General features: G+C 38.9%; 1 protein-coding gene and 1 pseudogene across 1 annotated transcript; both read right to left on the bottom strand.

The window, feature by feature from the left end:
• Nucleotides 1-7733: 7733 nt before the first annotated feature.
• On the bottom strand, nucleotides 7734-8228 carry LOC110983534 (alpha-N-acetylgalactosamine-specific lectin-like). Its single transcript, XM_087142451.1, has one exon. It carries the CDS (start codon nucleotides 8226-8228, stop codon nucleotides 7734-7736), a length of 495 nt encoding a protein of 164 aa, XP_086998577.1.
• A 5435-nt stretch (nucleotides 8229-13663) lies between these two features.
• LOC110983532 (alpha-N-acetylgalactosamine-specific lectin pseudogene) lies at nucleotides 13664-15265 on the bottom strand (annotated as a pseudogene).
• Between the last annotated feature and the right edge of the window lie 39 nt (nucleotides 15266-15304).

The following is a 15304-nucleotide window of genomic DNA, read 5'->3' as shown; positions in this document are numbered from 1 at the left end:
GCTCAACCACAGTAATTTAGTCTAGCGCCCTCTACCATCAGTTTTCTCTTTACCGCTGCATGTCATCCACGTTACCTTGATTGTACATTTTACAACTTTCCACCTTTATTTTCAAACCCTTGTCGGAGCACGATCCGTAAGTTTACCTTTTTCTCCGTGTTTGCTTTAATTTGTAGTCCCTTGATAGCTTAATGCAAGTCTGATTCATGGTTTATTTCTGGTAAAAACGTCCCTTTCAGCGTCACGCCCATCTCCAGAACTCACATGTAGAGTACTTTTTATACAAATCTAATGCATGAACTCACGTTCTTGCCTTCATCTGTTCTTATGGGTTCATCTTCATTATACACGTAGAAGTCTGTTATAGATTACTGCCTTGTTCGTGTAGTTTTACATGTGCATGTAGTTTTTCCAGCACATTTTTTGTTGGAAACTTTTATTACATGTACGTAGTGCGTTTTTACGCATTTTTAGGACTGTGCATGTTACATTTTTCTTTACGTGTCTGCTCAGAGGACTGTTGGTATTTTATGAGATTTCATAGTGATACTCCTCCCACATTGTATTTTACCCTTGAATTCGTACATGGATTCTTTCTACATATACATGTGTATGTAGTTACATCTACATTTGTCCTCTTGCATGAACCCACATGCGCATAGATGTATTTTACGTAGAATATACTTGTCCTAGTCCTTGGATTTCCTGCATTTCCTGCATTTGCTGTGTACTGTTATGCAACTTACTTATGAACAGAACCGATGAAAACCCAGATTTTGTCGTCAAGGCCAGCAGTGGAGCAGAACTCAACCACCTTAAGTACTTTTCATTGGAGAAACACACAGTTGTACATACCCTATTTATTTTGGCAAATTATTCTTTAACGTTCACTGATGTTTTGATCAAATGAAGTTTCTTTCCTTCACTGAAATATCAATAGAATTTGTGGATGCAATTTGATTTGATTGTTCAGTCATATTTGTCAAGTTTGAAGTATTCAGCTGTGTAATTTAATCCAAAAGCTTTTCAGGAACTTACCTTTTCCTTCCAAGTGAGAAATGTAGTATTCGTATGGTTTGGCAAAGTTGATGGTGAACTTCATTTATTTGCCTACAACCTGATAAGTCTCTTGATCAAATTTTGTTCTTTTTATGTCTCTGTATGAGGTTTTGTTAATGAAGCAGTTGTAGGCCAGAAAGAAAGAACACTTTCTAACTGAGAAGGGTTTCCGCCTCATCCTTTTGGCAGTCACAATCTCACAATGGGGGCTGGTCCGGGAAACATTTTTAAAAACGAACCAGGAATGTGATAGGCCAGAAGTAAGTACTCATTTTACGAATGAAAGTATGAAGTTTTCAAACTGTTATTGATATTATACAGGTGTTGAACATCAATGTCACTATTCTTGATATTTACGCTTTCGTGTTTATTTATACAGGTTGAGTAATGCTCCTTCCCCCTGGAGATCTAGACAACAGAAAACCAGTACCTCCCCCTTCAATACAATCTTTTCTTTCCAAATTTGAAATGTAGTACTTGTACGGCTTTGTCATTTCATTAAATTTTGATTGTCAGTGGTCACTTTTGATGTCAACCAAACTACCCCTACTACCCATGCTACCACCCAGTGTCACAAATCGATCGATCTGGACGACAGAATTGCTACAAATACCCCAGTGCAATGCTCAGAATTGAGCGAATAAAGTTGACATAAGGTAAAAGCCAGAACGTCGCGGTGGCAAATAATTTAAGGGAAGATATAGGACGGCTTCTTTCAAAAAAGGAAAAATTCATTTTTTACCAGTCAGCCATCTGGAAATGCCACTGAAGGATTTAAAACAAGCAAAGCATATTCTGACAATTTGATAGAGACATTCCTTTTCTTTGGTCAACGTAATACCGTATCTTACTCTAGCCCAGTGTTGGTATCGGATGAAATTTAGCTGGCAGCATTTTCGTTTTCGTGAAATCTACTGAATAAGCACTGAATACCCATTCCACATGTTGACAAGGCCAGGAATCAATCCTGGGCCGCAAAAGTAAAAGCGGAGGAAGACACTTTGTGTTATTGTATAACGTGCACAGAAAAGACAGCCAATGAGTCGCCGGGTCAAGTATGCGACTTTCTAACACTGAGATATCGCTGTGGATATCAGGTTTCTTTCGCTGTCTCTAATACTTTATTATAAGTATCTATTTCTGATCTGTAATGGGATTTTAGTGGAAGGATAACACTTAGAATGCAACATATTTTAAAAATTAATCATTACTCTTCATGACGATTTGGTTTGCGAAGGCAAACATTTCATTTCATTTTTAAAAATCTTTATAATTTTTTATCATGACATTTACTGGTTCCCATAATGTACCTGTGATATATCATTGCCTTCCTGGACATATTCTAAGCGTTTACGTAGCCTCTGCGATTGATCCTTATCAGTACTTCTGCTGTCTGTTTCCAGTAGTGAGTCTTGACTTTCTACACTTTTCCTTTAGACTTCCTGTTCTTATTCCTTATCCCAAATACAAGTAGCTGATAACAATATACGTATACACAATCACTCAATTCTACTGTAACAGCTGGTATCAATTCGTCGTTTTAACTACTTTTGTTCCTAATTTTAAGGGATGTCTTTTCCAATCTTCCATACAACAAGGGGTTGGAGCCTTCTGTGTATGTTTCTTTATCTGTTTTGTTTGGTGAATATTCTTTGCAGTGTGAATGCAAGGGGACTGGCATGCAGTGGGCATTCTTTAGTTAGGTGTGGTTCTTTTATGTTTGGTTACTTGAGGTGTATAATGTGTGGGAAATATAAAAGTGCATGTGGGGTGTGATTGGAGTCTCTCTCTCACTAGGGCTCTTGACTTGTCACGCCTGTCCCGCTGTGTTGTGTTGATAGTGACTGCGCAAGTTTGGGTGTTTTACCCCACTGCTTTTTGCAACTCGACCTTGGCGATATTAGATGCCATGTAGTGCAGCATTGCAAGCGTTACTAATAGCACACATATATTTAGGAAAACCTGAATAAATTGACTGTTTTTATGTGAAAAATCATTAAAAATTAACCTCTCCATATTTGTACACAATATTTTCACACTTTGTATAACAGATGACGGGCTACAATTCTAAGACCTTTTATTGACCTCAGTGACCTCTGACCTCCTACGGAATCGGAAGTTGTATAGAAAATACATGTTCATTGCTAGTTTTCATTTTTATCTGAGCATTGATCATGTTGATAGTACTAATTCAACAATTACAATCATAATCATTCAGTTTCAAATGATTGACATAAAATATAAATTCTACGTATCACACTATCAGTTGCTGCAAAACTAGCGCAGTTCACAAGTACTGTTGTGGGCAAAATATAAATGTGATATATTTTGGGTTGATTAGGCCAGAGAACATGTGGAAATGAAGACAACAAAACGTCCAAGTACTATGCGGCAGTGTCATGACCATGCACCACGACAGCACTAAACAAGTTACAAAAAATGGTTTTAAAAGCCTTCAGTCTGTCTCAAATTGTCATGAAATTTCCTGGGTTTATCACTTTATTCACGTGGGCCTACATGAACAATCACATCCGTCTTTACAACACTCTGCCGGTGTCAGATGACAAAGTTACATGCATCTATGCATGAAAAACCCCTCCAAATCGGTCGAGAGAAAAAAATCGCTGTCCGATTTCATGGCGCAACAGCGATCATAACTCCCGGATGTTCATAGCAAGATCTTCAAGATTATATAAAAAGAGGGTGACATTCACGAGGACAATTGGGTCCAAATTTTGTGTACACAGGTTATAGGGTTTACGCGATACAGCGTCGACATTGCGAAAAGGGCGCAACCGGGGATTTCCCTGGTGCGGGGTTGAAAGGGTTAAAACAATTTTGACGTTGTACTGTTTATGCCTTAAAATGGCACGATGTTCTGCTGTATGATACAGTGTTGTCCCATCTTTTTATCAAGCATATTCATGAAGACTTTGGACATTGCCAGGACATTGCCCTATGAAATAGTTATTACTTGCTTTCGCAACCAATTTACTGAACGCACAAGAAATCAGACTGCACCGTGTAAATTATATTAGTAATTTCTCTTCTATATGTATTGATCTTATCGTTTATTGACTATAAGGGTAAGGTTAAATAAAAGAGACAGAAGGTTCATCGATTACTTAAATCAAACCTAAGAAAGTGTATCCTTTGAGACGATTACGACTTATCATCTCATTTCTTCTGTACACGAAATTGTACACTCAAAAGCAACCTTGTCAAGAGTGGTTTCACCCTTGTCTGTGACACTGTCTTCCAAAAAGAATTTCCGACGAGGGTCCACCCTTTGGAAATTGAGAAATAAAGGGGAGAGTTTGTGCAGCAGGGACTGATTTCATAGTATTCTGTAGGTTCAGTGAAATTGAATGAACCTTTTCTGATGAAAAAATATAGGCTTTAGGAAATCCACAGTGTTTTTTTAGAACTAAAAGTGACGGATAGTTGCCAGCTGACACCTGGAGTTTTTGAGAAACGAAGTCATGCAAAATAATCGCCAGTTACCGAGACAAAACCTAGTCACCACTAACAAGCCGGTGTTAACAATATACTGCCTTGCATCACAACACCGAGTTGGCTCTGCCTTTTAAAAGATAAATGGGGCGTGCGATAAATATTTTTGCCTCAGGTACGGAATTTGTGCTAACGTTAATTTGAAATCTGTGTTTGGCACTCTGAAATTGTGGCGTTTTATGATAGAAATATTGAAGCCTCAGGAGACCAATTTTCCCTACCAAGCGATAATTGCCAACATACCCACATATGATCTTCAGACAAAAGAAACTTAAATGTTACAATACAAAATATGTTTACAACAAACTGATATTCATCAGCGACTAGCCCTTGAGTTTTGATATCAATCTATATTTATTAAACCTTATCCCGTCAGATGTTATCGTTGGTTACTCAGAAAATTTACGCTCTTTGCCTCTTTGGACTATTCAGCATTCCTTAAAAATCCTGTTCATATCTTTGGACTAATTAATCCATTAAACTATCAAACCTTTGAATCTTAGCCATGGTCGGACATCCTGGGTGAATTGGGGTATGTGTCCTCGCACTTTTCTGGATCGGGGAATTGCTAATACAATCACCCCCTCCCCCACCTTTTAAGTCATCGACTTTATGTGCAAAGAAATCTCCACCTGGGATCTCAGCACATCTCGCAAACTCGTACCATCAATGAATATGGTCAAAGAAATAGGAAAATCAAAAAGGAAACCCCCAAACACACCGCTCAGGACACACCCACGCATCCACACACAAACAAACACAAGACGAGGAGAAAGAAGCATGACAAAAACTGCAGAAAATTTCTTAAATCAGGTAATATCGTTGGAAGAAAGGAAATTTCAGTGGATTAGGGTTGACTACGCATCACGATGCCAACTGCACAATGCCATTGTGACACCGGCAATGCCCCATAACTTTAGCGTAAAAGTAATTGGCAGCTGTTACTGATTCCGATAAATATTCGTTTACTTTTCCATCTTTATGTAAATTTATTCAGATCTTTTTAATTAATGTCTCTCCTCCATGCTTACGTCACTCGAGCGTGCCCATCAAGAAGCAATATTGAAAATATTCGGTTAACGTAAGACCCTCAAACAGAATTAAGTAACAGTTACAAAAAGATGGGTGAAGTAAGCGAGCTACTATGATCATAAGCCTACCGTATATGCATGAAACCTGGTACCAACAGCACGTTCGATGGAATGTGATGCCCTCACAACCTGTTCGCTCTTTGAATTCTCAAAGTGGAAACTGCATCTGGAATAACCATCTCTTGGACAATGAGTTCAGGCGACGCCCGCTCACGATCCTTCAGCATGAAACAGTTTAGCTGGGCATTCCTGAGCAAGCTCAACATTGCGAAATAAAAATACTTGACACACCACAAAGTTTGTGTGTGTGAGTCTGTGTGTGTGCGCGCGCGCTTGTACACGTTGGGGTTACTGGAACAATGGAAGGTACCCCCACAAGGCCAGTTTTAATCCCTGTGGGGTACTAAAGTGGTACCCCACAAGAATTTCAAGAAATAGATTTTCAAATTTACTCAAAAAGGAGGAATTTTCAAGTGCCATTCATCCAAATTGAAGTGTTTTATATAAGGGACATATGGTCGAAATTTCAACCCCGGAAACTTAATTTGGTCGAAATGGCAGTGATTTGATATTTTTTTCCGTGTTGTGTTTGAGTTTTGTACACGAGAACAAAGGAAATACTTCGCAAGTATACATATGTAAGGGTTTGTCCCCGATTGACAGAGGGTCCCCGATTGACAACTGTGTACAAAACATATGGGTGGTCTTCTAAAAAAGTTAAAGTACAAACAAAAGAGGAACAATAGGGGGTCCCCAGTTGCAGGCAAATACACACTTATATGTGTGTGTGCGCACGCTGTATATAACACATTATACAATAATTTAGTGCTTTTCCCCTGCTTTCACCGCAAAGGTGTGATCCTTTTTTTCTCTCCCTTATCTTAGCCGGTAATGCAGTGACGCACGCGACAGAAATTATCAATAGAATATATGCGGTCTAAGGACGGCAAAGTTATTATAATCCCTACCATAGTAGCGGACTTGCATCTACGCCGTCCTATTTTGGAAATCTCGCGTGCCTCCTCACCCCTGTGCAGTGTCACAAACTATTTCCATTATTCTATTTCTGTAAATAATGCAATTAAACACCAAAATCTCATCATGCAGGGACATTTAATCTACCATAATGAGACAGTTTGCATTCATGCAAGATAAAACAAAAAAGAAGAAAAATCCGAATGTCAATGATAATGATGTTTACCAAACTGGAATAACATGTCTGCTTTTGTTTAAAATCATGCATCAAACAAACTGCAGACGAAACTGTGATATAGTTGTTTTTACCAACCGTTTCATTTTGCGGTCAAATGAGCGGATATGTTTGAATGTTATACACCATAATCCAGCTCGACTCTTTGCTGGAATAAGAATTTTTATACATTTTACATTACTCCCATCTCCAATCTCAAAAAATTTAATTCTTAACAGAAACAATTTAAATAAAAGAGAAAATGTTCTGACAGGATTATTCACAAACTAAATGGGGTATGTACTGCAGAGTCTACAACGGTCAAGTTCAGGAAAGTGAATGCTGGTGTGCTCTATTTGTGCTCTGTTTGAAGATAGTATTCTGTACAGAAAGATGATCTCTCCTCCTGGGTTAAACCGTTAAGAGACACAGTCCACAGCGACGCCAGGGGGCTTAGTGGCAAAATGAAATTGGCGTTTTTGCCCAAAACGGAGAAAGGCGACAGAATATTGGTGTCCAGTGCCTACGGAACACTTGACTTCAACCCTGTGTTGGTTTCTCTGTAATGAGTGACGATGTAACTCATGTTAAGACGCATGCACAGTTCGTACCCATCAATCAAGAAAATTCATTAGAGTTCCAAAACTTTTGTAGTCATTCTCCAGAGCTCTCGAAATTTACTAAACAAGCATTTATAAGAAGTTTGAAATCAGTGTTAACTTTAAAGCATGCGGAATTTGTTATCAGCTCTTGGATAACGTCTAAAATGTGACTGTCCATTGGTTGGTGCATGGATGAGATTTTGTGAGCGTGGTGGTAAATCAGGATCGGTGTTTTCTTCATCAAGGTCGGTACCTCCAAAGTCTGACGTCGATCCAGGCCTACTTAGTGGTTACCATCTTGCAGACATAGGACATTCTACTCGTGCAGGGAACATCATTCCATCCTGTACCGGATCGCATGCAGACGCAGTCCTGACGGTTTCCGCTATTGTCTGGTTGTCTTGACGCCCAATTAGAGTACGAAAGGTCCGATCCATCCGTCCAGACGAATGTCCCCTCACGTTTCTCGTCATTTAAGCCGTTCCACATCTCTTTTGAGAGCGTGCCAACGGATGACTTCAATATCATATACACCAATTCTTCCTCAGCTTTACTAGTAAGGGACACCAGGTGGCCCTCCCCCAGTTGAACGTACCGCTGGCAGTTTTTTTCAGCTTCCCTGAAGGTCTTGGTAGCCCCAAAGAAGCGGTAGCAATGACCATCGTAGAAGGTCCACAGCGGTGGACACTTCGGGCAGTTTGGCTTACATCCTGCCCCAGAGACTGAGGCGAAACCAACCAGGAAGATGATAAACACGATACACAGAAAACCCATATTGCTTGCAACGAATAGTTATATCAGTCAGCCCCGTGAGACTCGAAGTCCAATTTCAAAGTGGGGCTACAAATGACATTTCATTTAAATACCCTCGTTTCGTTTCAGAAAAGAGTGAGAACTTCATTAGCGACAATGACTGAATGATTGACCAATGGCTGAAGCGCGTGATATTTCTACCACAATACTTCCATTTTTATTGGGCTACATCTGTTTCATCCTATGTTCATTTTTCAGTGTCTGTTTGTGGGTTTCTTTCTGCATTCAATCGGGACATTGGACAATACAGAACAGCAGGTCTCCGATTGGATAAACGATCCGATAGTGAAATCCTGTGTTTGTCCTATAGGAGCTCTCCGAATGTACGTAAATATATTGATGGTCCGCAGTGAAACTTGGTTTATCGACAGACCCTACCAATTTTTGTGGGCAGTCGTAGAACGAAACGATATGTTATGTTATTGCTGGTATTGCTGATTCAATAACAAATCAGTCCTTTGAGCTGACTATGGGATGATGATTATAATTTAGATTTTTTTTCATTCTGCTACAATAACCCTCACCCCAAGATGTATCTTGACCTTTTAATATTTGTTTTTGAGGGATGCATTGTGTGGACCTGTAAAAGAAAGTCTTTGAATCTTAGACATTATAGAGTACCTGTAAGTAAAACATGTTTTCTCTGAGTTTATCTGTTTAAATAAGTATGGAAGCATCCAAATCCAAACATTGGCTACGAGCATTGTTTGGCATGTACAATTGACTGTCTTTAAGTGAAAGTCTTTTCTTAAGAAGTCACTATTAAGCTAGGTATCCAAGGCAAAAACATTCAAGCTAACTCGGGTGGGACTCAAACCCACAGCCTACTATACTTACTGGTCCAGACGTCATATAAACCTGACCACCTAGCTTCCCCGGGTCGATTGGCAGGTCCAAGTCCTATATAGCAGACAAAGGCTAGACATTTATTTCAAAGTTTTGAACATAAATCCGATCGTACAAAATATATTCAAGGAATTTTAGTCCATGTTTCTTACATAAAATACAAATAAATACTCTTGATAACTTCTTTTCCCCCTCTGTTTTACCTTCATCTTTGTTGTTCACTTTGTTTATTTCTTTTTCTTTTCGATTGTTTTCTGGTAATAAACCGGTATGCGTAAGTGGTAATTTGTAAAGGCCGAGTTTATAACTCTTGAGTTGGTGATTGTCCTTACAAGACAAAGACCTATGCAGTATACGGTCAAGGTCCTCTTTCTTCATAATATGGAAATGTGACCTTTTGTGATGGGGAAAACTATCTTCAGGCAACGCATTATCGACAGATGACACATCTTGTAATAGAAAGATCAAGAGAGACGAAAATAACAAATGGGACCAAGCATATGCACAACTGGCTGTCGCTCTTATTCTTCAATTTTAAATCAGAAACTGTTGCCTGCCATCTGCTATCCATCCAGATAATAGACCTGCCTCCATGACACAAAAAGTCAATTTAATTTTGTAGCTTCCATGAAAGCAGAGCCTTGGCAAAATCGATGTTAAATTGGAGAGGAGTTTACTGAGTTAAATAATACAGGTGTTCTCTTGATTGGGGAATTATCTGGTCTGTGAGAGGCTGTCGATTTCTGGATGCTGATGATAACGATATTTGGTTTAAATTGAAACATAAGATTCTACCAACTAAGGACAAGTTAAAGCTTTATGGTTTGATAGATGAAGAGAATTGTTATTTATGTCACCGAGGGAGGGAGAATGTGTACCATCTTTTCGTTGTTTGTCCCTATAATATTGAAGCCTGGTTATTTGTAGAAAAATGATTCGTAATTATTTGAAAGATGTTAGTTTCTATTTGACAGACAAGATGAGAATTTTGTGTAAGGGTATTAAGAATAGGTTATGTTTATTTCTTATTGGACGTTGGAACAGAGTGATTTGTAAAGTAAGGTGTACATATGTTTTTTTTTATAAGGGCAGTGTGCCTCCACGTGATATTCTAAAAGTATAGAAATAAAGCTTGAAGAAATTTATTTTTTGAGAACATACAAGACTAAATGAAAATGTCTTCTGTTCAATTTATGCAAAACATTCGGTACTCTGCTATGTCCAAAATAAAAAGATTCACTTTTGTTTCTAAATTATGGGAAACCAATAGCCTTTTAATGGTACCTTTTTATTTTAAAAAAACATGTACTTAATTATCTGGGGTTTTTTATTAGTAAAGGAAATGTAATAACCCTGTTTATTTAGCTGTACCTTTAGCTGTAAATTTTGAGTGATTGAATAAATGGAGCTGTATGGCTCCACTTTCACGAAAAAAAATAATAATACAGGTGTTCTGCAGAACTGTTATGAATGTTAAAGCGGAAAATGTGACGAGTTCGATTTTAATAATGCTTTGTTATTGGAGGCTGCGAGTGGATGTATCTATATACTTATGTTTTCTGATGAGGGGTTTGGGTTTTCGTCTGCTTGTAGCTTTTTGTTTTTCAGTGATTTTGTTCAATCTGCACATTTAGGAAAAAGAAGCCGGCTTTCCTGTTACATTTTGGCTAAAAACTTTCCGTTACAGTCCCCCTTTAACAAATATGCCACATCGAGTAGAATTCTTGAATTTTTTTTTCCTTTGCCTTCATTTCTCCCAAAGTGTCTCGTGTATTGACACTGTAGTAGAATGCTGACGTTTCGTTAAGTTCTGAGTGTGTAGTACCACCCCCTGATCCGACTACCCGTCGCTCCTAATAAGTGAGGTCTGTGCAGCAAATTAGCCTGCAAGAACTGTGATGCTAATATATTTTATTATGAGGCAAACTTATAGGTAGGGCTAGTCAGCGTCACGAAAATTTGCAAGCAGAAAGCTCGAGCAGGCCTCGCTTCTAAGTTTGCCTATACACACGATAATATATAAGTATCACAGCGATGGGTAGTCGGATCGGGTGGTAGTACAGACTTTCAGGGGCTGCTCTCGAAATGAAATGTTTGTGCCCAGTTAATGAAATTACATCTGATACCAACATCGGCCTAAAGTACAGTATGGTATTCAAAAGAGGCAGTGAACAGAAATTATTCAATTTCGTCAGTGATATATATTTGTATAAAAATCGTTGGCCCTTCGCCTAAATAACAAGAGAAAGTCAAATGACAGTGAGTTATGTAATTCATAATGCCTGATGATTTTTTTCAGTCTATTCTTTCTTAGTTTTGAAACCCAACAAAAAAGACATCCAACTAACTGCTAGTTGAAACCATCTTAACGATGTACTCTATGACGATATTAAATTATTAAATCCGTAAAATGAATGACAAAAGAATTTGTTTTCCATGTCAACACCATTCCAGTGATCTGAAAGTGGGATCTTGTGGTGTTATTTCGAAATTGGAATCAACACTTGGGGCGGGTAGACAGTGCCGTTGAAAGAGAAATTCCCCCGGTGGAATGCTTGAACATTGGGAAACAAAGGGGGGCGGTTCATGCAACAGGGAATGAAGTTGTGCTACTCAGTAAGTTTAGTGAAATGAAACCTTCCATGATCGAAAGATATGGCCTTCAGGCAATCAGTTTTTAAAGACCAAGCTGAAAAATACCTGCTTCCTTGTATCAGCACAAGGAAATGAGACACTTTTTTGAAAGATAAATGGGCCGTGCGACAAACGCTTTGCCTCAGGTATTGAATATTTGACTATGATTTAAAGTAAGTGGTTGTACTGTAAAATGCATATTTATGATGGACATATTGAAGCCTCAGGACACTGGGATTTTCCCCACAAAACTGCCGATAAATGCTAAGCCCCCTCAACATGTGTTTCCCAGAAAAATGAAAGTTAAATTTCATAACAGAAACATGTTAACAACAACCGATGTTCGCCATCTGTCAGATTGTAGGTTTTAATCGCAATCCAGATTAATTGAACCATATTATCCAGTCTGATGTAATCGTTGGCCGTTCATCCCATCGACTTTTCTCGTCTCTTTGGGATTTTCAACACTAATCGAGCACGTTATTCATATGTTGGACTAGAAAAGCTTTGGTCTTTGAAATCTTTGGATCGCAGTACACTGAAATAAGTGCCAACAAAGATCCATTCCAACACTTTTCAGCGCTGTTGTTATTTTGGTGTGATTTTAAACATGTTGGTCTTACCTTCAAAACTCTCCAGTGCATTCTACCATTTACAGGTGTTTAAAGTAATAGCAGCGGTTCTAAAGTAGCACATCTTGGTGTGGTCAGCTGATAACACCAAAAGTGTTGTTTTAACACCGGAATTTCCCGCACCTAGCAAACTTGTTCCTTTACTGAAAATGGTTTAATTAATAAACAAAACAAAAATTTACTCTCCCCCGCACACTCACCCAAAGACAAGAGAATGAAGCAAGACAAGAACGTAAACGAATTTCTTGCCGCAGTTACTATTGTATGAAAGGTATTAAAAGGGCTTTCTTTCAAGTCTTCTTCACCACCCAGTTTGCTAAAAAAAAGTCAGGGAAAAGAACCTTAAAATACATGTATTGTAAAAACAGTAGGTTTGTTAGTAATGCATAGGTATGTGTACCATTTAAGCTTCCAGCAACGTGGCTGATTGACTTTAACCCTTCAGAAAAACTTTCTATCGGATGAAAAGATCTCTAAAATCACTCCCAATTCGCCCGACTGCTGGAAGAAAGAAAGATCCAGTGTGTGATTGGGATGTACCACACCTCATCGGACAATTCCAACGTCCAACGTCTGCATGATACGGGCACTGCTCTCTCACTGTAGCTTGAAAGTAATTTAATTGGAAGTAGTTACCAATCCCGAAAGCTGTTCGGCTACTTTATCCATTTTTATGAAAATGTGATTTAAATGTGTTTAACGGTCCAGCATTAACCGAGTATTTTCCATTGAGGTTCATGAATGGCGGACTCGTTTGCTGTCAGCGTCGAGGCGATCGCAAGACATGGTATCATATGCATCTACCTTATATGCATAAAACCTTATATCTATAGCGCCCTCCGTAATATGCTGTTGGAATGGTCAAAATGGGACCTACATCTGGTAACGTCATCTCTTGTAAATGTTGATCATTTGTAACTGGTAATTCTAGAGTAAGCCTAATTTAAACAATTGCTTTCTTGTTTATGTACGCACGTTATTTACAATAGGATAATATAGTGATTCTTACCCTTTTTCTCCTTCGGAAGCGCGGGTGAAATCCTTTTTTTTTTTCCTTTTTCCTTTTTTCTCAAGTGGTTATTCAGTGGCTCATGCGGACAGAAATATTCAATAAAAACAGGCGTTCTGAAGACGGCGCATTACGGTTATTTATCATCCTCTACATACGTGTATATGCAAATAACATCTACCCCATGGTTCTTTACACAGTTAGGAAGATCTTCACCTCTTTGAAGTGTCACAAACTATTTCTGTTTCTGTAAATAATGCAATTAAACACAATAATTGCGTCAAGCAGAGAATTTTATTTCAACGACAGTTATACAATTTGAATTTATGTAAGGTAGTAAGATAAAACAATCAAAGGGAAATGCAAACGTTAATAATATTGAAATTTAATCGGGAATATATTTCATTATAATCAATTGTCTACATTAGTTTTGAATTTTGGCTTCACATAATCTTTAAAGATTTTTATTTTTATTTCATGATCCAAAGTAATGCCCCACTCTCGTTGGGATAGGGTACTCTTTGCGTAATGGTGTTCAATTTGTTTGTATGAGATTTATCATTTTTTGACGAAGACATTTCTGCCTATCACCAATTAACCAGTGCTTAAATTTCAAAAAGTGAACAGAAAAAAAATAAAATACCAGAAAAACGATTTTGACCGGGTTACTCAAAAACTGAATAAGGTAATTAATTGCAGTCCCCGTAGAGATTAAAGTGGTCAAATGTTCTTGAAAATGAAAGATGGTGAGCTCTGCAGTGTTCGAAGACAGTATTCTGTAAATAATGATAATCTCTCCTTCTGGATTTAGCCGTAATGAAACAGTCCACCGAGGCCAAGGACCTTAGTGTAAAATGGAATTGATTCTGTTGCACAAAGCGGAGAAACGCTACAGAATATTAGTGCCCGGTGCCTACTGAACACTAAGCCCGACCCTGTTTCGTTCTTTCTACGATCACAGAAAATGTAATTGGTGCCAAGACGCACAGTTCGTAACCATCGAAGGAGTTGTGAAACCTTTGTAGTCATTCTTCATGGCTCTCTAAATTTACTAAGCATGCATCTAGGAGGTTTAAATTAATGGCAAATTTAAAGCAAACACGACTTGATATTAGGTCATAGAAACACTTGAGTCGTGTCTAACCATCTTTTGAATCGTGCAGACCTGCGTTGTACCATTCAGTGCCGATAAATCATACCGACTTGTGATAACGTTACAAATGTTACCGTTTATGGTTTGTGGAGTGGTGAATTAGGATCAGTGTGTTCATCATGGTCCGTGGTAACTGAAGGTTCGCGTCAATCAAGGTCTACTTGGTACTTAGCATCTTGCAGATGTACGGCATTCTGGTGGAGCAGGAGACGTCATTCCATCCTGAACCGGATCGCATGCAGACGCAATCAGTGCTGCTTCCGCTTCTGCTTGGTTGGTTTGTCGCCCAATTAGTGTAGCTGATCTCCGTGCCGTCCGTCCAGATGAATGTCCCCTCTCTGGCCTGGTCAGTCATGCCGGTCCAGATGTCCTTAGAGACCGTTCCGAGGGCTGACTCCAACACCATGTACATCAGCTCCTCCTCACCTGCGCTGGTAATGGACACCAGGTGGCCCTGCCCCAGTTGAACATACCCCTGGCAGTCTTTTTCAGCTTCATTGAAGTTCTTGGAAGCCCCGGAGAATCGGTAGCAATGACCATTGTAGAAGGTCCACAGCGGTGGACACTTCGGGCAGTTTGGCTTACATCCTGCCCCAGAGACTGAGGCGAAACCAACCAGGAAGACAGCAAACGCAATACTCAGGAATGTCATGATGCTTGTAACGGATAGTTACATCAGTCAGCTCCGTGAGATTCGAAATGAAATTTCAGTGTGAGGCAACAGATGAAATTGCATTGCTTATAAATCCTCTTTGATTTCATT

The sequence above is a fragment of the Acanthaster planci genome, linkage group LG10 (assembly GCF_054643075.1).
Source record: "Acanthaster planci isolate LZ-2023a linkage group LG10, COTS_SCS, whole genome shotgun sequence".
Taxonomy (NCBI): Eukaryota; Metazoa; Echinodermata; class Asteroidea; order Valvatida; family Acanthasteridae; genus Acanthaster; species Acanthaster planci.
This window is presented reverse-complemented; position numbering and strand designations above follow the sequence as displayed.